Source organism: Ictidomys tridecemlineatus, chromosome 1 (assembly GCF_052094955.1).
Source record: "Ictidomys tridecemlineatus isolate mIctTri1 chromosome 1, mIctTri1.hap1, whole genome shotgun sequence".
Classification (NCBI taxonomy): domain Eukaryota; kingdom Metazoa; phylum Chordata; class Mammalia; order Rodentia; family Sciuridae; genus Ictidomys; species Ictidomys tridecemlineatus.
In genome coordinates, this window is record NC_135477.1 from 166,270,991 (window position 1) to 166,296,792 (window position 25,802).

The 25,802-nt window shown below is 44.2% G+C and overlaps 1 protein-coding gene and 1 long non-coding RNA gene across 2 annotated transcripts; one reads left to right on the forward strand and one right to left on the reverse strand.

The window, feature by feature from the left end:
- Window positions 1-5,307: 5,307 nt before the first annotated feature.
- LOC144378056 (uncharacterized) lies at window positions 5,308-6,656 on the reverse strand. Its single transcript, XR_013439553.1, has 2 exons — window positions 6,191-6,656; window positions 5,308-5,782 (listed from the first exon to the last, which is right to left on the reverse strand). It is a non-coding gene; the product is annotated as an uncharacterized LOC144378056 (long non-coding RNA).
- Window positions 6,657-6,719: 63 nt separating this feature from the next.
- Sap30l (SAP30 like) lies at window positions 6,720-20,679 on the forward strand. The gene is made up of 4 exons (XM_005325460.4): window positions 6,720-7,455; window positions 11,582-11,704; window positions 13,871-13,969; window positions 15,653-20,679. Exons 1-4 carry the CDS (start codon window positions 7,258-7,260, stop codon window positions 15,776-15,778), a joined length of 546 nt encoding a protein of 181 aa, XP_005325517.1. The 5' UTR covers window positions 6,720-7,257; the 3' UTR covers window positions 15,779-20,679.
- The last annotated feature ends 5,123 nt before the right edge of the window (window positions 20,680-25,802 follow it).

A 25,802-nucleotide genomic window follows, 5' to 3' on the forward strand; every position in this document is an offset into this window, starting at 1 on the left:
TTCAGCTACTGGCTCAGGCTGGCCATTTTAAAACCTAACTTTTAGGAGGAGTTCCGGAAGGGGAGGTAGGGGAGGGGCGTACTAGGAGGGTAGATATGATTAAAACACCCTATGTGTATGTATGGAAATGTCACAGTGAGACCCATTAAGTAGCACAATAAACATGGGTTAATATTTACCGTAAAAAAATAGAATAAAAATAAAACATAACTTTTCTTAAAGGCTATAAGTTCAACTTACAAATCTTGTTATTTCATTTTAAATCCAGTAACTTTTCATATAAAGATAAGAACAATCACTTGCACCCATTGTTTGATTACTGTTGAACTATTAGACTTAGTAGATTTAATCCTCCTTATACATTTAATAGATTTACTACTGCCTTAATTAATCAAATTTCCTTGGACATTTCAAACTATAATTACAAATTTAATGTGCTTGATTTTTCTCAAACATTTTAAATGCCCAGCAGGGCAAACTTCCATATCTAAAAAGCTAAATCCTTCTAAGCACTTAAACAACTGTTGTAAATTAATTAATTTAATTAATGACCTAAGGCCGGGGATGTGGCTCAAGCGGTAGCACGCTCACCTGGCATGCGTGCGGCTCGGGTTCGATCCTCAGCACCACATACAAAAAACAAAGATGTTGTGTCCACCGAAAACTAAAAAATAAATATTAAAAAAACTCTCTCTCTTTAAAAAAAAAAATTAATGACCTAAACTTACAAAGTAGCAAATCAGATTCTCTTGACTACTTCAAGAACCCGAAGTCCTACACAAAGCAGAACACGGATCACAGTAGTTCCCCTGTTGTATTTATCTTTTTCATTATCTGAATATTTATTTATTTCATTTTCTGTATATTTATTTATTTCATTACCTGAAAGTTTGTTTACTTTCTGGAATTACAGTTACTCCCCCAACAAAGAAATCAGGATTTTCCCCCAAATATCACCAACGGCAACCAACGCATTTCACTCTCAAATCTGTCATTTTGCCCACAAGTTTTCAAAATATTGACTGACAGGTGACATTAGGATATGATGGTGGTGAGGATAAATGATATAATACAGACGTATGGAAAGAACAGAAGTGTGTCCAGGACAAAGCTCTGAAAGTCAACATCTAGTCTTGTACCTGTAGAAAAAGTGGAGCCAACAGAGGGACTGCCTAACTCCACCAAATACAATGGGTGTAACCTCTTATTGGTCTCTCCATTTTCAGAGGCAGGGGACTTTCCAGATAATCTCAGCAAATATTGCCACCATGTACCTCTCCAGTTTTGGTCATCGCTAATCACTGTGTGTGCTTAGACTTGTTGCTCAATCTTACTGAACTCAAGATTCCATAGGCTTAAATAGGGATTGGATTCCTAAAATCCTTTTGAAGTCTAACAGCCAATAAGTTAAGTCAGGGAGCATTGTAAGCAAAAGGGCAGAGATAAGAAAACACATGTTTGGAAGAAAGTGAGTTAGGCTAGTTAGAATAGAGGAAAAATTGCTTCCAGTGATTTATGACATGCTTTAACCTTTAAATCAGCATGTCCTGAATTTTAATGGCATTAAGAATCATATGAGATGACTTAATTTAAATGTAGACTAAATTAATCTGTTTTAAAATGTAGATTTCTGAGCTGTTCCTTCCAAGATTTTATTTAGTATGTCTGGGATGAGGCCTGGAAATTTGTAATTTTTTTTTTAAGTTCCCTAGGTGACTGTGATGTAGAGCAAGGTTTGACTATAGGAACTGGAAATTTTAGTTGGAAGACTTGGATCATACACACCTGCCAGGCACAGTAGCAGTCTCTTCAGTAAACATCATTAAGATTCAGAAACTTGGCAAATGGCAGGATTATGCAGCTGCATGTCTCCCCAGATTGGAAAATACAAGATTTAGCATCCTGTATTAGGTGGGGTTCACTGCAGAAATGGACCCAAAGTCAACCAACACACATACCCGGAATTCAGGAGACGGGAAAATTCTAAAAAGAATTGTGGCAAAGATGACTGATTATGCCCCGAATACACATTCTACATTCCAAACTTCTATCCAAGTAACAAAAACGCCCCCGCCCCATTTTATCTAAGCACGTGGCCACCAGGAACAAAGACTATATTTTTCTGCCTTCCCCATACCATTAGATATGGACAAATTCTGACCAGAGACATAGTAGGAGGTCTACCCAAGACTCCAAGTTGTCCTTAAAGAGCAGGGGTGAGCTCTCCTTCTCCCCAACCTCCTTCCTTCTAGCTAGAGTGCCCTGAACATATGGAGTTCTAGTAGCCACCTTGGGAATGGAAGCCCCACATGGCAGAGCTACAAGGGAAAACTTGGTCTCTGCCAGGGGAAAACTATCTGATCACCTCTAAAATTCTTGAAGGTAAGAGAAATTTTAAGCTTATTTTTGGAGTCTTCTGTTACCTGCCAAACCTAATCACAGCTAGTTCTGCCAATACTAATTCATGTTTATATAAGCACCTAACATGTGCCAGGCACTATTATAAGTGGTTGACATGTATTAACTCAGATAATCTTCACAATAATCCTAAGAAGTTACTATCAACCCCATTTTACAGATGAGGAACCTGGAGCCATAGTAAAGTCATATAATCTTCCTGAGGACCCAAGCCAATAAGTGACAGAGCCAAGATTCTAGCACAGGCCAACTAGACTTACAGTCAGTCTCTAACCATGACGCTGCCCTACCACTTGATTCCAGAGGTCATCATTCAACACCCAACTACTGACTCAACAAATACCAACCAAACACCAGGGCACAGGTCACTTGATGATGAACCATATGCACAGTTCCCTGCCAGTGCAAAGCTTCCAGTCTCAGAACAAGCAATGCATCCGTAAGGACCTTACAGGATCCAAAGACAACATCAACCATCAGACTCTGGTGAGCACAAGAGGCAGGACCCACCCCTCTGCTCCCACCACCTCAGCATCCACTCTGTTCCAGAGGACACATTCACTGGAGAAAGACTGGCCAGTGAGATCTGAGCCAGAGACCTGAACTAGCACCTATACATCGCAATCCAGGGAAGCTCAAGAATGAAGAACCCAATGACTAGGATCCAGCCCTAAGTGTCCACTTGTTTCCAAAGAAGGGCAATCATTGGAAATCATTCCCAGGGTCTCTGCCACATCCTCCAAAAAAAGGGGAAAGAAGAGAGCAGAGAGGAGGGAAGAAATTTCAAGAACTCTGACCACTTGGCAGAACCTTGTCCAACCTGATTCATTAAGACTTGGTAAGGGGAATAACTTCTTTATTGGGGCTTGATTGGATAGAAGGAGTGATGGGGGGAAGGGTTGAGGCAGGGTAACCAGGCGTGAAAGAGGGTCAAGAGACCACATAAAACCTTGAAGTATTTCACCATGATTCTGACACCATGTTAAGGTAATAACACTAAATATTGGGGGAAGAAAGTTTTGTGTTCAAAAATATTTACACAGAATACACACAAAAAAAGATATTCATCCAGGAGCAGTGGCGTACATCTGTAATCTCAGCAACTTGGGAGGCTAAGGCAGGAGGATCAAGAGTTCAAAGCCAGCCTCAGCAGATTAGCAAGGCACTTAGTACCTCAGGGGGAACCTTGTCTCTAAATAAAATATAAAAAGAACTAGGGATGTGGCTCAGTGGTTAAGTATCCCTGGGTTCAATTCACACACCCCCCAAAAAACAAAAAAACAGAAAGAAAGGAAGGAAGGAAGGAAGAAAGGAAGGAAGGAAGGAAGGAAGGAAAGAAGGAAGAAATTCAACTATTAGAGATAAACACAAGTAAACTATGGCAGTAATAACAACAGCTTAGACTTTACTATCAATGTTCCAGACTGTGTGATAAGTGTTTGTCACAACCCATTTAATCAAGCTTAAGAAATAAAATAATTTGCTACTATATCATGCAAAAAAGAAATGGAGCTCAGATTTGAAACAGCAAAGCCAACAGTCATAAGTACTGCCATGTACCATGTTGCTGCACTAGGGGGGTAGCTCAATTACAGAGCCCTGGCCTAACTTGCACCAGGACCTGGGGTCAATCCCAGCACAAAAAAAAAGTAAAATAAAATAAAATAGCAACTGTGAGAATTGCATCACATGGGGAAAGTCCGTGATGCAGCATTCCTCAGAGAAAGACTGCAAAACTGCATACAAAGGATGGTTAAAGGCAAGGCCCATGCACACACACAAAATACAGAGGCTGAGGTATCAGCTGAGGTCTAATCTGGAAAAAGAATCCACACAGATTTTAAACAGAAATATTAACATAAAGATGTGCTGGTTGGTTAAAGCATGAGACTATAAGTAATAGGGATTTCCTGGTAAGAAGAAAAGAGAACTCTATAGAATATAGGAATAGCAGATATAAGAAGTAGCCACTATTTTGAGGGCTGAATAGAGAACCTGAGGGAAAGATTCCTCTCCCCTCCAGCCAGGGGAAGCTGGTGCTGAAGAAGTTGTGTGGTGGACAAGGCCTGGCACTGAAAGCAAATGAAATGCCCTTTTGGAAAACAGGTATATGGTGTGGAAAGTAGAGATTATATCCCTATCAATCAACTCTGGAACCAACATTACACACTGCTTGGCACAGACACCCAATTGTTTTCTGTGTATACATCTGGAGTCTCCATCTAGATGGTGTTCTTTTAGAGCAAGAATTATGTTTTATCTTCCTCCTGTAGCCAATCCTACACTATACAAGTGTTCAATAAGTTACTTTTGAATATATGAACCCTATTAAACAAACTGTCTTTGCCCATTCATTTTATTTTAATTATTCTTGTAGTTTATTATTTTATTCTATTTTTCTGCTGTAAAAGCAAAAAAAAATGTTTATTATGGAAAATGCAAAAGTAGAACAAAAGAAGAAAAATACCAACCATATTCTTACTATCCAGAATTAATCACTGTTAATACCTCAGTTTATTTCTTATGCACAAAGTTTTTTCTTTCTTAAACATAGATGAATACACATCATATCCCACATGCAATTTTTTTTTTTTTTTTTTTTTTTTTTAGTGCTGGATATGGTACTCAGGGCTCATGCATGCTAGGCAAGCCTCTACCACTGAGCTCACCCTCAGACCCTGACCCATGGAAAGCGTTTCTTCAACTCCTCATAAACTCTTAAAGAGTTGATGGTGAATTGCATACACACACACACACACACCCATTGATGTTGAAAATACCTTAAATGTTGACTGCACAGTATCTTGTTCTGAAAATGTTAAGTGTTTAATCACTCCTTTTTGGAACTTTTGGAATCTTTTTTTACCAAAAATAATTACATAACAAACATGTGCTTAAAATTTTCTTTGGTAGACTTATTTCCCAAGATGGCTTTCTCTCATGTGAAATTAGGTTAGATGGCCCAAATGCATTTAAGACCACTGATGAAAATTTAAGATCATGGGGCAACTGCTTCTGAACTCAGAAATTAGTAGCTTTCCCTTTTCAACAGGATACAAAGCTGAAACTCCTTCTTTGCCTTCTACTCCTACCATAGGAACACGTGCTCACCTATCACCTAACACAGCCTCCCCCTCCTGGCCCCCTCCTCACAAATCACAACAGGGCCCTAAAAGACTGCAGGGTCCTAAGCTAGTCCCATCGGCCCTTTTGTCCAGAAGCTGCCAGTTGGGAATGGCGTGACTGGAGGCGCCAATTGGAGGTTTCCCTGCAGCCCTCCGCAGAGGATGGGGTGGCACCCTGGACGTCAAACTAGGCGCTGGGGCTTGTCTGGGCGCGGTTCCGTCGCGGGTAGACCAGGAAACTTAAAGCAATAAATATACAGTTTAGAGCTCCTGGGAGGGCACAAGACACCGCCAGTCCTTCCTCATCCCGAAAGACTGGCTCTTGGTCTCTCGCCTGGGCCTCTTCTCTGGCCCCTCTGCAGCCCTAGTCCTTCCCCGCGGTTCACCCCGTCAACCTCCAGGTCTTATCAGGTCTTCCTATTCTCCCCAGTGAAGAGGTCGCCCGAACCATAGGGTCTCCTTCCCCAATCCCTCCTTTCTTTTTCCCTCCCCCATCCAAGCTAGTCCCAGTACACTGGAGTCACCCTTGAGATTCCGATGACCTCACAAGACCCCCACCATCTCGTCCGCACCTCTTTCACGTATCTGTGCGGGGCTGTCCCTCTGTCTTTCCCGCCATGATTGACTTTTTGTCCAGTTTCACCTACCCATCGGTCTGCAGGTCCTGTGACCCTGGTCTTTTCATTTTATACAATCTGCCCCTCTCGTGACAGCACCTCAGTCCCAAGAGGTCTCCTTCATAGCCCCTCCCTCAAGTCTGCCCCTCTGAGCCCCCGCCCACGTCGGTGCTTGTGTCTGCCCGCGAACGTGCTCCTTTGCTCCCAGAGTCTGTTTCTTAGTCCAGTCAGGCCCCTGCTCACCATCCCTCCCCGGAGCTAGAGAGGCCGCGGCTGGTTCCCCTCCCTTGCCCGGCCAACTCTTCCCTCTTCCACTTTCTCTACTTTCAACCCATCCCAGCAGAGTCCAGGAAGTAGCCTGGCACGAAAGACTGACGGTGGTGATGCCCAATGGGACACGCCAGCGGCAGCGAAGGCCCCGCCCAGAGAGCGAACGCAGCCACTGAACGCGTGGAGGCGGGACTTCCGCTGTCCCGAGGAGGGCGGGGGGAGCGAACTGTTGTGGTGCGGCGCGTTGGGCGGGCGGCGGCCGGGCGGCCCAGGGGCTGCCGCGGGACTCGGGGCGCAGCCGAGCCGCTGAAGGGGTGGGGCGGGCCGGACGCGCCGCGGGGCCCGGGCGCCGCGGGTTCGAGGCCCGGCCCCGCGAGGGGAGGCCGCGCCACCCCGGGGGAGCTGCCGGGCGGCGAGTTTGCCCCGCAACCGAAAGAAGGCGGGGGCCTTCGAAACCCCCTGGCAGCCCGGGCCCAGAGTCCCTAGGGAGCCACCGCGTCCTGGGACGCCCCCCGGGACACCCCTGCTGCAGGGTAGCGATTCTGGGCCCCCGGCCGAAGGCGCCTCCGGGTGACCCCCGGCGGGGCCCTGCAAGCCGCGGGAGCTGACCCTGGGGCCTCAAGCCGGGAGGCAGGGGCTCTCCGGAGACGCGGGCCTGGGGCTGAAGGAGCCGGGCCTCTCGGACGCGGGGCAGGGCTGCGCCTGTCTGGAGACGGACTCCGGGACTCTCGGGTGCGGGGGTCTCGGCGACCTGCCCCGCGGGGAGCGCGGCCGCGGAGTGGCCTACAGGGTGTCCTCCCCTAGAGGGGCCGGCCCGGGGCGGGGAGATGAACGGCTTCAGCACAGAGGAGGACAGCCGCGAAGGGCCCCCCGCCGCCCCCGCCGCCGCCCCGGGCTACGGCCAGAGCTGCTGCCTCATCGAGGACGGCGAGCGCTGCGTCCGGCCCGCGGGCAACGCCTCCTTCAGCAAGAGGGTCCAGAAGAGCATCTCGCAGAAGAAACTCAAGCTGGACATCGACAAGAGCGTAAGTCCACCCGTGTCCGGGCCCCAGCGCCCAGCCGCTCTCCGGCCGCTGCCCGGGGCTGCGGTCCGTACTCCCCAAGCACTCCTTGCTATGGGCCTCGCCGCCCCTTATCTGCAGAATTGAAGAGCTGGACTCGCGATCTTAAAGGCCGCTTCAGCGCTGACATGCTCTGTGATTCTGCCCAGATCCGATAGTTTGGGGGAGGGGGGGCTTCAAGGATTCCTTCCTGGGAAGATTTGACAGCGGTTTCTAGCTTGTTATATATATTTTTTTGCTTTGGATGTTAGAGCAACGGGAGGGAGGTTAATTTGGATGGGGGGGGCAGGAAGGAGAATCGGGGAGATGATAATGAAGGGATCCAGCTTTTCAACTTCTCCCACCTTCTAGGAACCCTGTTACTCCTTCAGACTGGGAAAAGGTGACAGTAACTTCCTTGTCTCCCGCGGCCTCTTTTTCTGCAGAGGGTCACTGAGCTTGCTTGCTTTGCTTCGCAGGCAGCTGTGAGAATGAGTTTTTCTAGGATGTGTCAAAAATGAGGCCAAGGCCAGGTCTTGGGAGATGGCTCTTGCAGTCCAGTTCACTGGAAGGGAGAAAAAAGTCAATTTTTTTAGGGGCAGAATCTTTGGAAATGCGGAGGTGGAGATTTAAATTTGAATAGGATTGCCCGGTGTTTTGTGCCTAATTATAGAAACTTCCTGTGTGATTTCAGCACTTCTAGTTAACAATTCTAAAGATGTGCCTATTGTCAACCAATTAAGAACTTTTTAGTTTGACATCTGTTGCTGCAAGCCTTATTGGCTGCTTCATGATTAGGAATTGGAAACAAATTAAGGGGACATTTAATATTCAGGTAAGCTAAGAGCTTACATGTTTTTTTGTTTTGTTTTTTTTTTTTTTTAGAGCCAAATTTCTCCATGGTTGGGGAAGGTCAGAAGTTGAAAGGAAGCCCTCTTTTCCACTTATGATTTTATAGTTGAAACTGAGGCCCAGAGACAGGAAGTGATGGTGCCAAATGTATACAGCACCTGGTTAATTTCCTAAACCCATTATATGATTTCTTTCCAAGCTCCATGCATAAGCATTCATTAAGTCTTTAATAAATAAATCTTCCTTGTCATTTCTTTCAGGCTCTTCCCTTCTACCCTCAATTTTATTTAAAATTAACCATTATAGTGCATTTGCAACTCTTACATGGCAAGGTGCTATTTTTAAGTGATAGAAGGTGAGCCAAAAACTTTCTTGCTACAAATCTGTATCAGTCAATGAATGAATGGATGGAATTCATCTGGAACAAACAACAGGCTAGACACCATGGTGGTCCCTGAAGGTCACATGATGAAGTGAAATGCTTAATTGTAGGACAGCAATGACCTACCCACTTGGAAACACTGCCTGCCTTCTGTGTGTGTGGTTAACAACCTTTACTAGAACAGCTAATAACGTTTTCCAGTTCTTTTAAACCTTTGGATGCCTTCACATCTGAATGACTTTGCTGCTGCAATGGAGGCTCCTTTTACCCATTACCCCTCCCAAACCCCATCCCCCCACCGCTTGGAAAACTGGTGGGGTTGGGCTATGTCCACCATTTTCACATGCACATCTAGAAGGGAGGCAGCCTAAACCTAGCACTAACATTCCCAAAAGATAGAGAGCCTCTGAAAAGTACTAGGGTTTTGAAGTAGAATCACTCACAATTTGTTTCAAGGTGGTGTTGTGGAGTCATTTCTGAAAGGGATTTGATTTCATTCTCACAGGCTTGGGCAAGAATTCAATTCCAAGTAACTACTGTGTTACAAGAATTTTTAGCTGTTACAGAAAGTAAAAAAAAAAAACCAATGACACAGCCAGGCTTGGTGGCACTTGCCTATAATCCTAGCAACTGAAGTTGGATCACAAGTTCAAGGTCAGCCTGGTCAACTTAGCTAGACTTAGCTAGATGCTGTCTCAAAAAATAAGAGGACTGAGGATGAAGTTCATTGGTAAAGCACCCTCAGTACTGAAAGAAAAGAAAGGAAACAACACTAGGACATTTGCATGGCTAAGGAGAAACAATGACTATTTATCTCATAAAAGGATCTAGCAATCTTTAAATAACAGCACCAAAAACCTAATTCAAGCAATTTAACATTGGCAGTGTTCTGTGATTTTTTTTTCATATTTTTATTGGGTGTGATTTAATAAGATATAATGTACTTGCAAGATGTAACATACCTAACCTATTTCTGCTTTTTTCCTGGAGAAAAGTAGAAGTTGAGAATAGTATAAAGGAAAATGTTGAGGTAGGAAAGGACATACATGTACTAGAGGTCAGAAGATCTGTGTGACCTTAGCCAGACTATTTCCTACTCTGGGTGGCTTCAGTTCACTCTTCTACAAAATGAGATTTAGTCCAGTGGGGTTGCACTAGTGGTTGCTAAGTTCTCTTCCAGCTAGGATTTCATTATTCTCATGTCAGGACCTAAACTCCTAGCTAGATCTTTAAGAAATTCCTATTCTGCCTGTTCTAGTAAGTCTGTGCACTTGAGGAGCAGCTAGATTTCTCAGCTGGCCTGGCACCAGCTGCCTCTCAGGCACCAGCTGCCTCTCAGGACTGGACAGTGTTCTCTGGTATACTTCCCTGGAGAAGAACATGTCCTGTAGTACATATATCTCTGGGGGGATTCTTTGGAACACTGGCAGGTGCTGAGTGTGAAAGCCCTTTGACAAAGGGAAATCTGGCAAAGCTATTCCAGTTTGTAACTCTGTAAGTGGTGGCTTTTACTGGCCTAAGCTGCTTTTAGATGTAGGGGACTGCCAATATTGATGCATCAGCATTTATTGAGTGCCTGCTGTCTGTAAGACACCATTACAGTATAAACTTAAAATTATTCATGACTCACTTATCCAACCACATGAAAGTGACAATTCATCTGAATAAACAGTTTTTATTATTTTCTTCATAAAAAGGCCTGAATTAATCGATGCTGACTTCCTGTCAGCTTACTTTTATCTTTAGGGATTTAAGGAATAAACTCAAATTTAGAAGTCTCTCCAGAACATTTGTGCAACATCTGTTTCAATATCAATAACCCCAAGTCATTTACACAGGCATTCAGTTTCTGTAAGGTTTTGAATGGTTCCTACAGGCAACCCTTATATTCTTAAGTAAAAACATATTCTTCACATCTTAGCTGCTGTTGGCACCTTTGCTTACTAATATCCCTCCAACCTATCTTAGAAAATAAGCACTAATATCCATCTTATTTTATGTGGTTCCACTTTGTGAGAATTTCCGCATTTCTTTCTACTTCTCTTTGTGAATCAGATGTGAAGTGTTGCAAGAATACACCAATACATGGAAATAAAGTTTTTCAGAATTATCGTATAGTAGTAACCACTGTAAATGTAAAATAGGATGTACCGTCTACCATTACCACAGTCTCAGCTTCCCTCCTCCCCAGGGCAACTCCAGCCTACTAACTCCTATATAATTCCTACAGGTCTTCTGAAAATGTCCCAAAACTCCCTGCTTCAAAAAACCTTAAAGGACTCTGTCTAGTCTGAAGGAACATCTCAACAGTCTTTATGTCCCCAACCTGGAAACTCTCCTTATACTCCTGCTTGGGCAGTCACTGCCACCCAGGCTGACTATTTACGCTAGGCCTCCTCACTATAACCGTCCTGTTAGCTACACTGGGACCTCTCAGTTTTCTCTTTGCTTACCATGTGGAATACTTCCTGTCTGCCTCCAAATCCTTCCTTCTAACTGGGGGCCTCCATCCTATCTCAGCTATAGGGATCTCTTCCTGTGCTGAATCCGTGCCATTTATTGTCTTCAATATTCAGTGGAGACTTGATTTGTAATACGCTGTGTGGTGTTAGCATTCTCTGTGTGTGTGTGTGTGTTTTTACCCCCAGTGCTGGGAATCAAACCCAAGGCCTTGCACATGCTAGACAAGTGCTCTACCACTTAGCCCTCTTGTGTGGATCTTGTTCTACAACTCTAGAGTCAGCTTTGGAAACTATGGCCTACATCTCATTCTTCTCTCTCTCCAGTGCCTTAAAAAGAAAAGCCCCATAATTTGACAGATCTCTGTTGCTGTTTCCATGGAATTAGCAACACTGACTTTTATTTCCTTCCCATCAGGTAAGGCACCTATACATCTGTGATTTCCATAAAAATTTCATCCAAAGTGTTCGAAACAAAAGGAAGAGGAAGACAAGTGACGATGGTGGAGATTCTCCTGAGCACGACACTGACATTCCTGAGGTAAAGGCCAAAAAAATCAGCCAGAGAGAGCTGGAAGAACAGATTCTAATCTGATCCTTCCCTCTGGCCTGGTCTTCTTTTTGTGCTGAGAAGTAATTTTAGTCCCCTTTGTTTTTGCTGTGCTTTATTTGAAAAGTGAACCATAGAATTATAGTAACACTGAACTTGAGAGCTGAAAGCTTGGAAATCGACTGGTCTGGCTGCCCCATATTTTCCAGACAGGCACAGAGACCTGAGGTCTTATACATAGTTTGGAGACTCTGGTCTAGTCCTCTTTCCAATGACCATACTGCCTTTCTTCAAGAAACCCCTACTTGAATACAGCCACAATGTCAAATTTTTTCCAACCCTGTTTCTGCCTTAGAGACTTGAATGTGTGTGATCTGGGGGCAGTCTCTTCCCTTCTGTTCTCTGGTCTGCAAAATGAACATGGGAGTTGTCGGTTCACACCAGCTGTGTCATGTCCTGATTCCATGACTGCTGATCAAGGCTTGTCTCAAGGATCCATTTCAAAGTCAGCTGCACTGTTTCTCAATGCTGGCACTACTGACATTTCCAGCCAGATAATTCTTTGCTGTGGGGGCTGTCCCGTGTGTTGTAGGATGTTTAGCAGCATCCCTGGCCTCTACCCTTTAATGCCTGTCACACCATCCCCTGAGTCATGACAATCAAAAAGTGTCTCGAGACATTGCCACATGTCCTTTGGGGGGTCCTGAGTTAAGGACCACTGTGATGGACCATGAGACCAAGGCCTCTTCACCAGAAGGCTACCTTTCCTTAGGGTGCTGTGGTATTAATGAGGCTCCTGGAAGGAACTGGATTTTCTTTCTACCTAAATTGTTTTCACTTAAGAGTCAGCAAAAGAAGAACCGTTTATAGTGTACATTGAATATTTGACGCATGAATATTTCATAAGGCAACCGCCTGTTAGCACTCAGAGTGAAAATGACTGTGTAGGAATAGAAAGAGTAGGCGGGCCTTTGTCTGCAGATGTGGAGGAAACCTTGGAAAATCAAGCCCTTCCTTTGGCCCCTTCCCCTGTCCCCTTTCCAACATTAGTTTACAGTATTTGTCTGTTGCCTTTAGCATTATTATTATTTTATAAACATGTAATTGGTTTCTGAACGGTTTTCACAAAAAAAAAAAAAAAAGGTTTTGAGGAATGTTTTGAAATGAATGAAGGACTTTGGTCCCTCATATTGATCATTCATTTTGTTTTTAAGTGCTCTCCACCTGCCTGAAGCAAGAACATCTCTTTTAGAGGCAGGTAAAGGCAGCCCAACTTTCTGGGCCTTCAATGTTTCCTGACTGTGCAGCTTTCCTCTCTTCCTGTGTTAGAAAAAACAACTGGGGGGGGCCCTTCCCCTCTGTTTTCCAGTCATCTGCAGAGACCCTGACCCTAACCTGCTGATTGTCCATCCACTACAGTAGCTTTTGGTCTTTCCTTGGAGGATTTTTAAGAATTCTAATACCTGAAGGCTCAGCCTAGGAAAGAACTATTTCAAAGTTACAGTATTTCTCACTGTCCTTCGTGCCCCCTCTATCCAGTCTGCCAACTAGTTCTGGCATGTCTTCTCCATGATGTCTCTCCAGTTTTTGCCTTTTACTCCATTCTTAGTGTCCCCCTCTAGCATCACTTCCCTTCAAAGCTTGACTTTATCATCTCACTAATGAATCATTGCTATAGCACCTCCCTCTGACTCCCTCACCCCCAGTCAGCCTTCCCGGCAAAACTCTACCAACTCCATCTTCCTGAAACACCACCCTCTGCCACCTATGATAGCTCCTCTGCTTCTCAAGACATGCTATACCTTTCACACCCACTGTGGTAGCCCCTTAGCCCATCCCTTTACATCAAGGCTGTGTGTGCCCATGATCTCCCATATTCCTTACTCCAATCCTCACTGCCTTTCTAGACCCTGTCCCTTCTTAGCTTAAGCCTACCTCCTCTCCTCCAGCCTCCTAGGATCAGCCCACCCAGCCGAACTCTTTTCCACTGTTTTGTTCCCCTTGCCAGTCGATAGTCCTCAATGAACAATTTCTAAGAATTCTTTTGTGGTCTTCCCCATCCTCACCCCCACCTAGGGTATGCTGGGCACATTGTGGGCTCTTGGTGAATCCTGACTGGTCAGGTGATGGATAATGTGTTTCTCCTCTTCTGTCTAGGTCGATCTGTTCCAGCTGCAGGTGAATACTCTACGACGTTATAAACGACACTACAAGTTGCAGACGAGACCAGGCTTCAATAAGGCCCAGTTAGCAGAAGTAGGTAGACAAAATTTGGATAGAGAAAAGAGAGAACTATAATTGTGCCACGGGTGTAACTGTGATTCTTCCCTACAGCAGATGTGGTTCAGTGGTTAAGCACCCCTGGGTTCAATCTCAGATACTAAAAAAGAAAACACACCACACACACACACACACACACACACACACACACACTAAGCAAGGCACACAACGGCATACACCTGTAATCACAGCTGGGCAACAGGCAGAAATAGGGGGAACTCAAGTTCAAGTCCAGCCTGAGCAACTTATCTAGACCCTGTCTCAAAATAAAAGCACTGAGGACAAAAAAAATCTCACAGAAGTTGGTAGCAGAATCTCAGGACTCCTGGCTCTTAAGTATTCTTTTTGTTTGTTTATTTGCTTGTTTGAATCTTTTTTGCAAAATACTTTATAGATATGGTCCTTTATGCACATCAGATTTATCAGGTTAATCATCGTCAAAACCTTCGTTAATAAAAAATATAGGAGCTATTTTTTCATTTTTTTCCTCTTGATTTCTTCTTTTCTTGGTGTTAGTAATGGAAGTATTTATTATGATGAATGGCATCCCAAAAAAGTTTTCTCCTATCCTGAGTTCTTAACAGTTTGGAAAGGGGAAAATTCTCCTTTGGCATTTTGTGTAGTCTCCCATCCTCCCATCTACCCCACCCCACCCCCTCCCCCACCTCAAGACAGGTTCTCACTATGTTGCCCAGGCTGGCCTAGAGAATTCCAGGGCTCAGTGATCCTCTTGCCTCAGCCTCTGCAGTGTATGGTTCTATAGGCATGTGCCCCCACACTCAACTTTCTCATCCCTCTTAATGTGTTTTCTGCCTATTATTGTAGAAATTTAGACAATGGAAAAAAATAAATAAATGAAGTTCTACCATTCCAAGATAACCACTCTTCATTTCTAGTTCTCTCTTTTTATCTGTCCCAATCACCTCTATCCATCCCTTCAGAGATTTCCTAAAAGACTCTACCCTACTTGTTTTGAGTCTTCCTTTAGAGGTTTCTTGCTAATCTATGGTAGTTTTCTTAAATCTTTCCTTCACCAGTGTCCAGATTACACATAGGAGCATACAGGCCTTTCCTACTTTAAAATGACATTTACTCATTTGCTAGTATTCACCCCTGGTGGAAAGGATAGGATGAGGTGGGGCAAGAGGAGATCTATGTTCTCATGTCTTACACAATAAGCAAAGTGCTGGGAATATATGGTAAATTATGTGTCTTCCTTCAACTCCATTTTTCCTGTTCAGGTCCTTATATTGTTTAGGGCAGTTCTTGGTTCAGATGGTTACATCTTTTTCAGTTGACTGTTCATTTGACACAATTCTAAAAAGACACTTTTCTGCCTATTTTAAGGACCTGAGTAAGGTTTGGTAGCAGCTGGCAACCAGAGCAATCCTGAACTGCCAGGATGGATGGTTGGCTGCCACTGAAATAGACCTGTGCCTTGGTAATATTGTAAGTTAAAGTGCTGCTTTTGGAAGCAAACCACCTAACCCCTGGGGCAAAAGAGCATCCTGAGTTCTGCAGTACATGGCAAGTCCTGCAATAGTCAGAATTCCCTCCTAGGGCTGGAAGCAACGCCTGTTCTCTCTTTTGCATAGTCAAGAACATGTGGCCCTGATTTATGCATGGTTTAAGGGACTTTGGTTTTTTTCCCCTGTGTAGACTGTCAGCCGACACTTCAGGAACATACCTGTGAATGAAAAAGAGACCCTCGCCTACTTCATCTACATGGTGAAGAGTAACAAAAGCAGACTGGACCAGAAATCAGAAGGCGGCAAGCTTGAGTGAGGAGGAAGCACACCTTAAAGAAATGAAGTATAATGCTCAATGCACAGGTGATATCTGTGACCATTAAGCCCATAAAGACTGTTAAATATTATTGTAAATAAAAAAGTTTGAATGATGAATACTGTAAATCTTTTTGGTCAGGAGGATTATATTCTCATGATTCAGCATGTGTATAGAAAGACTTTGTTTTAAGATAACTACTGGACTGAAAAAAACAGGTTCATAAAAAGAATTTAAAACCATGTATTGCAGCATTCAACAAAGCATTAAGTCGATCCTACTGGAAATATGGAATAAGAAATATTTTGGTATTCACCTTGTATGCCAGGCTGCCACATGCAAGACATGGCCCTGGAACAGCAGCGAAGAGCAATTCATGGTGGAGGTGTGGGAGCAGACCTGTTTGGACTTGCACACCGCCCACTGAGGATATGGACGTCCTGCTCTGTTGCAAGCTCTGATTAGCACATCAGTTTGACACTGGTCCCTCTCACTTGCCCTGTGCCTTGTACACAGTGAGCACTCCATCAGTATTTGTTAGCTAATTGAGCAGTTACAACAGCGCCAGTCCTGTAACATCTGCTTCCATCCTCATTGAGACCTCTGCCATTTCTGTTGCTCGCTGCTTAACTGCTAGGTGTGGAAGAAGTCCTGGTGCATCAGCAGGGAGGTTTCAATCAGACGAGGGTTTCAGGAGAGTTGCATGTTTTATTTGTCCGGGTTCCAGAAACAATACGAAGACCCTCACAGGAGGGTCCTTTGCATGCCTCTCTACGCTTTACTCTTTGGGGCAAAGTCATGTATTGTGATTTTAGCCATGCTCCTCCTGGGTACTAAGTGCTTTTTAACAAACAGAAATTTAGTGATTTGGGGCTAATGTTTTGAGACTTATTCATCCTTAGTTCACAGCCACCAGGAAATCTGCCAAGGACCATGTGATTCCTGTTCGGGAGTCCAGCTGTGGGAAAGACTGTCTGGCTGCCTTGACTCCCTGGGCTCTGCTAGGCAGCAAATCATGAGTTTGAGCAAAAAAGGACGGTTCCACTTGATCCTCAGTTTTGCAAGAAATATGCCTCCCTTTTAGGGAGAAAGATCACTAAAATAATTTTTCGAAATATTTCAGTTTCAATTAACCTGATTTTTTTGTTGTTGTTCAAATTTTTCTATCCAATTATATCAGAGCCAAAGTATCCTGTGAAAGCAAAGTTTTATATTCAGAAGTATACTTATGCAAAATTCTCTTATAACATCTTGGTGGGACAGAGAATGTAAATCAGAAAATGGGAGAAAAAGATAAGAAAATTGGATTCTAATTTCTAACCATCTTGACATATGTTATAGTCAAAGGTATGATTTTTTCCTTCTTGGTTGGTTTCAATTTAAGCCTTAAATGATAAGAGGAGCAATGGACAGCCTGGCAGAGTTTTAGTGTCTTATCTGAGCTTAATCTGAGTACTGTCTCAGAGAAGTCAGAACTAAACCCAAACTGAGCAGGTGGTGGAATGTCTGGAGGTCTCAGTTCCGTGGAACAGAGTACTGTGATTTCTATGGAATGCAAACAAGGCCACCGCTGTCACTAAAATGCAGTATGTTCGTTGCCAGTGTTCAAAATGCATGTCCAGCAGATTGCAGCTTTTCAAAATATGTGTAAATGAATGTACATAGAATATACTCTGGGCAATGAGGGGGCCTATTTTGATACGTCTCCTGGCTGTGGAGGGTATAGCAAGGTGCTCTGAGTGTTTCAATCATTTTAATTCAGTATGTATCTAGGGACTATCCCTCCTTCATAGCTGACGGATATTGGCATAGCTATCGAAAAGGCTCAGCAGGAGCTGGAGTTTGGGAGCAGATGGGCCTGCAGGAAAAGGCATCATTAACCTGATCCATGGACATGTCCATGTCTTAATGAGGAAGAAAGTGGATCTTTCTGATATGTGAACCAAAATTGTGGGCATTGTAGGTCATGTCACTGTTTCTTTAATAGCAAATCTGTTTTCCCAGCTGCGAGCAGTACATTTCTGGATAAGGTATGGTGTTGGGGGCCATGTATTCTGCTGCATCTGTAAGAACGCTGTTGTTCCACAGTGAAGCCTGGGAAGCTTTTCACCTTGACCCAGCCGCTGCGCACACATGGTCACGTGTTGTCTTTCCTCTAAAGTGGTTGCTATGGGAAAGTAGAGATTGTGGGTATCTTTTCAACCTTTCAAAACAGGTGAGAGAAAAACAAAGTTATTTGAACTTGGGTTTTTCTCACGTCCAGAAGTCTGTTCTTTCATCACGCTACTAAACCACTTGCCTTAGACTCTTCTGCAGTTTTTGATGGCTTTATCCACGGGTAGAAGACTTCTGCCTGTGAGAAATGGCCAGGCCCTCCAAAGCCACTAGGTCTGGCTCTAGGGAGTGGTGGGTTTGGGGAAAGCAGTGTTCATCCTGGCTGCCTGCATTTCTATGCCACTGTCAAGGACACTTCCCTCCACCTGTGACGTTGCAGCATTGCCTTCTCTCTTCTTGGTGCTCCTGGGCAAAACTGGAATTTCAGATCCAGAACTGGTATTGTCTTCTTAAAGAGTATAGTTACTGCCTCAGTTCCAGCCTGGTATGATTGTTTCATGTGCCCTGAAGGTTGTCATATGCAAATGTCAATATCCTACCATTCATGTTTCATTTTAAGGTTTAAAAAAAAAAAAAACTTAGGTTGACAGTGGTATGTGAAGAAGATCATAACTGAATCTCACAAAAGATTGAAAGCCAAAGGATTCAGGACTACTGTTGTAAACAAGGAGGGATTTCACTGTGTGTTACAGCTGCCGAGCGTTAGATGTTCCAGTTGTAGTTAAATAGTCACTGCTAGCCTCTTGGAGAACAGATTTTAATAATGTTTGTGATGGAATGTTGCATCTAACGGTGGCATTTGAGCTGTTTATTTTGTGGGAAATACTTTGTTAATATCCACAGAGCAACTGCCTGGTGGAAGGTGGAGGAGGGGAAGAAGCTTTCTCTGGAAGCCTTGCATACTGAAGTAGGCTGTCCCACAGGTGGATCCCAGGGAATTTGCTTCATGGAAATCATCTGAAGACTCAATTGCCACAATGACAAGATCCAAAGGTTGGGAAAGGGTATTTAAGTGATCCAGTCCAGTCTCCCTGTAGGTGCTGACATTCTGCCTCCAACTGTCCCACCAAGGGAGCAGTCTGGGCTTACACACCTCTGAGGACAGAGAACTCACTACCTCCTGGGGAAGCCTGTTCTACCTTTGTAAACCTCTGGCTTTTCTATGTTCTCTGTAATTCTCATCTTAGTCTCTGCCCCATGGGGGCCACATGGAAAGTTTCTCATATTGGCAAGGACCTCATTTCTGGCATTGGCCCACAGCATTGCCTTTGTCATCTAAAAAGAAGCAGCAAGGACACAGCTGTTTTAGTGTCCTGCCTGTCCTTTCCCTGAGTTTAGTCCACTTAGCTCCTTGTTGGGGAACCTTGAGGAAGCCCCACCAGCCTGGTTATGCTCACTTGTTCTTGCCAGAGTGGGTGAAGTGGGAGTGGGTGTTACCAGCCTGCTAAAAAATAACCTCAGACAGCTGAGGCCTGAGTTCTGTGCTTGTCCCATAAAAACTAATGCTCTCAACATCATTTAGGAAAACCTTCAACTAGAAGATTATTAAATAATATCGTTGCTTTGCACAGAGTTTAAAGGTTCCATGGTATCTGAGGGCTGTGGCTTCAGATTCCTGTAAAGACTTCACATTTAGTGAAAACAAAGCTTGTTGGGGGAGGAGGGCTAGTATCTCAGTGTCAGAAGTGAGAGATCTTCAAGCTGCAAAGTCCATCAAGGTTGCTGTTGTCCCATCATCCATCTTTAGAGAATGGGGAACTAAAGTTGCAAGATGTGCCTGAGGTTACATGGGACCTCACACATGGCATTATGGGAACTAGCCTTGGGTCCTCTTGATCTGTCCAGCACTCTTCCCCACTCATTTGCAGTACAACTCTAAGCTGCCTTCAGATTCTTGAGAACTTGTAACAGAGCAGTCCCCAGCAACCTGACTCTCAGGGACTGACCTGACCTGTGGAACTCAAGGTTGAGTGAAATGATTAGGCAGTTTGAATTTTGCAAAATGCATGTAAGGGAGAAGAGTTCTAGCCTGTAATTTCAGGGTGTAAAGCCCTAGTGGGAGATGTAGTGTTGTCCTAAAATCCAGATTCTCGTGAAGTGGACTTACTCTGTGGTCTCTTGGTTGGACTTCTGCCTTTAAGGTTCTATGGTTCCACTGGCCCTGGCTCCAGGTCTATTCCCAGGAGCTAGACAGTTGATCTGAAGGGCAAAGGAGCTCAAGATCATGCCCAGGAAGCGTGGTGCTTTAGGGGTGCCTTTTTATTCCAAGTCTGTGGGTAGGAAGGGTTATGTTGGTCTGGTGTTTGAGGTGGAATGCAGCCTGCGGCAAGCGGGACCTGTTCTTGAGGCAGAAACCTCTAACTCAGTTTTTTCATCTAGCTTTCACCTCACATCCTTCAGTTGCTCTCACTTAATCAACACATTTGCCAACGACAGAGGGTTGTACAGAATCCCTGTTTTTACCCCTCTATTGTCTGCTATGCCCATCGGAGTGTATTTTGGGGTATGGGGTTTGGGGAGGGTGGGGGTTGTCCTTTTGTAATTGCCTTATTGAAAAGTAAGTGCCCTTCCATTCCAGGCCTCCTCATATTGTACTCATTTCCTGCCAAATTTGGGGGATCATTTGTATTTTAATTTTGTAATCTATGGCTCTGTACTGTTGAAAGGCTCTCAATTCTGTAGAGTCTCCTTGGTATGTATGTGACTTTTCATGTTGCAAAATCACACAGACTGGGATGGCCCGACTTTTGCTCTTAATAAATGATCTGGATAAGTAAGAGACACAATCTGTTGTTCCTGTTGAATTTCTGCGGAGAATTGAGATGTTTTCAGTTTCAGGCTGGGCCCCTGGCTACATATGACCGTGGTTAATAATAGTAGCCTCGCCTCTCAGTCCCAAGCACCAGCACCCACTATGCCCTGCAGTCTTGGTGTGCACCAAATAAGATCAGATCACAGAAGTTTGGGCCCAAGTTCAACTGCTGCTGTTCCTCTCTCACTGGGAGGGTGACCAGCTGGGATCCAGTAGCCTGAGTCTGGGAACTCAACTTCCATACAGTGTACCAGACAGATATCCTCAGCACAGAGTTCACTGTCTGTGTCTGCAGTTATTCATCTGTAAGATGAAGGTCCTAAGTAAACCAGGTGGAGGTTATAAATTGAAATGCCTGCAGAAGGTGGACTATGAACTAGAAAACTCAGATCCCTTCTAAGGGCAGTCACTGCTCAGCTCCTGCCTGTCACTGCCATGTAGGAAATCCAGAGTTTCATGTAAGTATCCTGGGGTCTAAAGTCTCAAAAACTTTGTATGGACCGGCATTTCTTCACGGCTCATAGAACCTTGCTATTTAAAGTTGACCTCATACTTGGTTGAAATGCAGGATCTCTGCCCACTCTCCTGCGGGCTATCTACTGAATCAATCTGTTGACAAAGTCTCCAGGCAAGTTGAGTAACATGCATTTTACAGTTTAAGAAAGCTGAGTTCCATGACAGCTTTCCTAGTGCAGGTCCCCGAGTTCTAGCAAGCCTCTCACTGCTGGTAAGGAAGAAAGGCAAGCCTCAGACACAGGTGCCACTTAGTGACATCTCTGTCTTCAGAATGAAAAGGAAAAAATAAATACTCATCATGTGAGTTAAGTAGAATACATCCTACCTGTAAAATGTTAAGCTTCATGGAAATTTTGTAAAATATACTCCTCCCCTCCCCATGCCCGCCCTCCCCATCCCACTCCCTGTAAACAGCACATGGAGAGGACTCTTCAGAGACATTTTGGGAGCAGGGCAGATATAGCAGACCTGATCTCTCCAGAGCTCACAGGATTCATAATAGATTGTTACGGAAGGATGCTATCATTTACAGGGTCCCTGAGTTGATTTCCTGTAGAAAACAAAGGAAGTTCTGATTTTCAGTCCGTGTTAGACTATTGGCAGTTGTTTCGACTTTTCTATCTGCTGCCCTCCAACCCCTCACACATTGAACTGAAAAGAGGTGCTTTGTCCCAAAGTTTCCCCCCCAACTGGATGGCCCCCACTGGAATGAAAGAATCCACAAACATCACATTTAATGAACAGATGAACTCTCATTTTTATTTATTCTTTTATTTTTTTGGAAGTACTGATGATTGAACCCAGGCCCTTGAACATGCTAGGCAACTACCACTGAGCCACATTTCCCATCTTGAATCCACATCTTACTGTACCAAGAGAAGTTTCACTTGAAGGAAATATACCTTCCCCCTGCCCCCCCACCAAAAAAAAAAAAAAAAACAGCCTTCGAATAATGATCAGATTATCTGAGGTCCAGAGTTTTTTTTTTTTAAGTATGGCAGTATCCACTCTCCAGCTCCATCAGAATCCCCCAACAATGCTTTCAATGCTAACTCCTGGGCCCCAATCCCACCTCCTTAGAATGGGATTTCCCAGTGAGATCCACTAAATGAGAATCCTTTCAAGTGGGTCTCACGGAACTGTCTTACAAAATCTCCTGGAAATTTATTTGTATGTCCACATTCAGGAACCACTGAATCTAACCCCCTAAGACTCAGATCAGAAAAATAGGCTGTATTCCCTATTAGCTTAGATGTGTCAAACAGTGGCATGCATATCCCCAAAAGACCAATCGTTCCAATAGATGGCCATCAATCTAGAAAAATCCATACTTATGTATTTAACCCACAGTCCTAGCACAATGCCTGGCATGGAGGAGAACACTGAGTGTCTGGGATTGAATCTGCCATTTGCTAAACAGTTCTATTATTATTATTATTATTAATTTTGTTTTGGTTGTTTTGTTTTTAGTTTACAAGGCTCTTCCACATCCAGAATTAATGAAGGCTATCAAGTACCGAGTGCTTGCCAAACAATGTGCTAATAGTTTTATGTGCATTAATTCACTTACTCTCACTACAATCATAAAGTAGCAAACTGTTATTAACTCCAATTTATAGAGGTGCAAATACAGACTTAGAGAAGTTGAGGAACTTGCCCAAGAAACATGAGAGCAAGCCACTTCTGGGATTGACTCCAAGGCTCTCTGGCCCTAGGGACATTGTTGTCAAGCCCATGTCAAAGAACTCAGCGTGCCAAGCTTTGAGGTAGTGCAGCCGCAAGTTACCCTGGTCCCCTCTACAGGATTTACTAAATTTTAATGAGGGATTCTGAGAAGTCACTAAGACTCTAGTTAGGAAATTTAATAGGGTTTAATGGAGGTTAATAAGGTACATCCAACCTTCCAGCCAGGTTTTAACCCACCAAAGCTGAACAGAGATTAACAAGCGCAGGAGGTGCAAAGGCACCTGCGTGATTTAACAGGGTTAATGAAACTGTCAGAGGTTGGTGAGGGACAGCATGCAGTTCACAAGTGATCTGCTTGAGGTCAACAGACAGTAATTAAACAGCTGAAGCCTGCCCTGGTCTGTCCTGGGCACCATGGGGGAGCAAATAAGAAAAGGCCACAACCAACATGGTTAGTCCTGGTTGGTAGGCTGGGGGGTGAGTTTTCCTTTCTCCCCTGTGCTTTCTGGGTGTCATCTAAACCGTTTATATTGGGCATGAACCCTTCCCACCATAACTAAAGTAGCAAATCCCTTGCTTGCAAAAGTTAAGCTTCACATTGGGGAAAGGTGTAGAGAATAGTAAGAGAGGTCAAAGCAACAACAACAATACAGACTTAAACTTAAGCATGGTAAAGGGGCTGTCACCTATTTACCTCCATGGGTTCTCGTCACACGCTATGATATACAAAGGTCACACTGGCAGGAGGGAAGCCAAAACAAATATTCATCTCCTTCTCTCAAATTGCTACTTTTTTTCTTTTTATCAAGCACCTACTATGTGACAGGTCCAATGTTAAGCACTTTGCATGCCTTAACGACCCTACCACTATTATTATCCGTATTTCACAGATGAAGAAATAGAAATTTAGAAAAGTGAAATGGCTGGTCCAGGGTCACCAGAAAGTAGTGTGGATGGGAATCAAACACAGGTCCCAGAGTTCATTGTGCCATGCTGCCTACTAATTGGGCAAGATATTATTTCCCAGAAGCATTATTTAGATCAGGGAAGAACTGGAAATGGCCTCTCTATCAAATAATAGGAGACTGGTTGTAAAAGTATTATGTTTATCATCATTGTAAAATAAGATTTAATGACAGAAAGACATCCATATCAGTTTAGAAATACTATATTATGTTTTCCTATCTATACTATATATGTGTACACACTATACGTAATATGTATGTGTATGTATACATATATGTATGTATGCAGATGTGTCTATAAATGCAAATATACACTTGTATCTATAGTTGTGGCCATATTCATGAGTATATCTGTGTTAGATTTTTGTCCCTGGGACAAACTACCTAAACAGAACAACTTGAAGGAGGAAAGATTTGCTTTGTCTCCTGGTTTCAGAGGTTTCAGCTGGTTGGCTCCATCGCTATGGACCTGAGGCAAGGCAGAACATCATGGCAGATGGGTGTGGCAAAGGAAACTGCTCACCTCATGGCATCCAAGAAGCACAGAGAGAGGGAGGCAGGGGTCAGGGACAAGATCCCCTTCCAGGGCACACTCCCGTGGGCACCTTTCTCCTCCAAAGAGGGTCCACTCCCAATAATGCCATCAGTCCTGAACCCATCGATGAGCTAATCCACTGACGAGGTCAGAGTCCTCACGATCCAATCACTCCCCCAGAGACCCACCTCTGAACATGGCTGCATTGGTCCCCACCAAGCCTTCAAGACAGGAGTCTTTCGGGGACATTCCAGAAACAAACTATAGCAATTTCAAAGCCTCTTATCTACCACTCCATGGACAGCCATGCTATATCTCTATGTGATTCAAAGTCAGGGGAGGGCTGGGGTTGTGGCTCAGAGGTAGAGCGCTCACCTAGCATGCATGAGGCACTGGGTTCAATCCTCAGCACCACAGAAATATAAAATAAAGATATTGTGTCCACCTATAACTAAAAAAATAAATATTAAAAAAGTAAGGGAAAATAGAAAGGAAAAGGCACCTGGAGGACCAAGGGAGGACCTAGAGGAAGAGACTCCTCTGCAGGCCCTGGAAGGAAATGGAAGTTCTGCTGAACTGAGAGCCGTGGAGTCCAAGCCCACATTACTATAATTAGGAGCAGAAAGCTTCAAGTGCAGGATAAGCTAGCTTGGAGTCACCAAACCTGCCATTATTAAAAACCTACCTGGGCCAGGCACAGTGGCACACACCTGTCATTCCAGCTACAGGAGAACTACAAGTTCAAGGCCAGCTTTGGTAACTTGGAGAGACCCTGTCTTAAAATGAAAAAAAAAAAAGATTTTAAAGGGCTTGGAATGTAGCTCAGTATTAGAGGGCCCCTGCCTCCCATTCCTGTTACTGAGTGGGGGGAGGGAGGGAGGGAGAGAGAGAGAGAAAGAAATATATAGTCAAGAAAATGTTTTGGTGTCCCCAGTGTCTGTGGGCCAGGTGCCTAAGGGAATGGACTCTATCCTCCTGGAGCTAGGAATTTCAGAAGAATTAAGACAGACTGGAGTGGAGAATAGTCCAGTCTGGGTCCTGGTAAAGTCATAGGAACCGTGAAGAAGACCCAGAGCCTGCTTCAGTCCTCCTTCTAAGGACAGAGCGGTGCTTATGGGCTCTGGAAGTCTTAGAGAAGCCAATGAGGCTTAGCGAATGTGATGAGCCTAATTAAGCTAAGATGGCTAATGAGACTTCCTGAGGGCTCATGGCCACCAGCAAGATTGGACTCCACTCAGGGAGGCGTGAGAGGGTACCTGTGCCCAAAGAGCCCCTGCTCCTGCACAATGACCAGAGGGGACCAGCTGCAGGAGAAGCTAACCAGTCAGCTGGGCTGAGTTTCCACAGGGCACAGATTCAGGCAGGTCATCCAGCAACTGCCAGAAGGTGAAACTG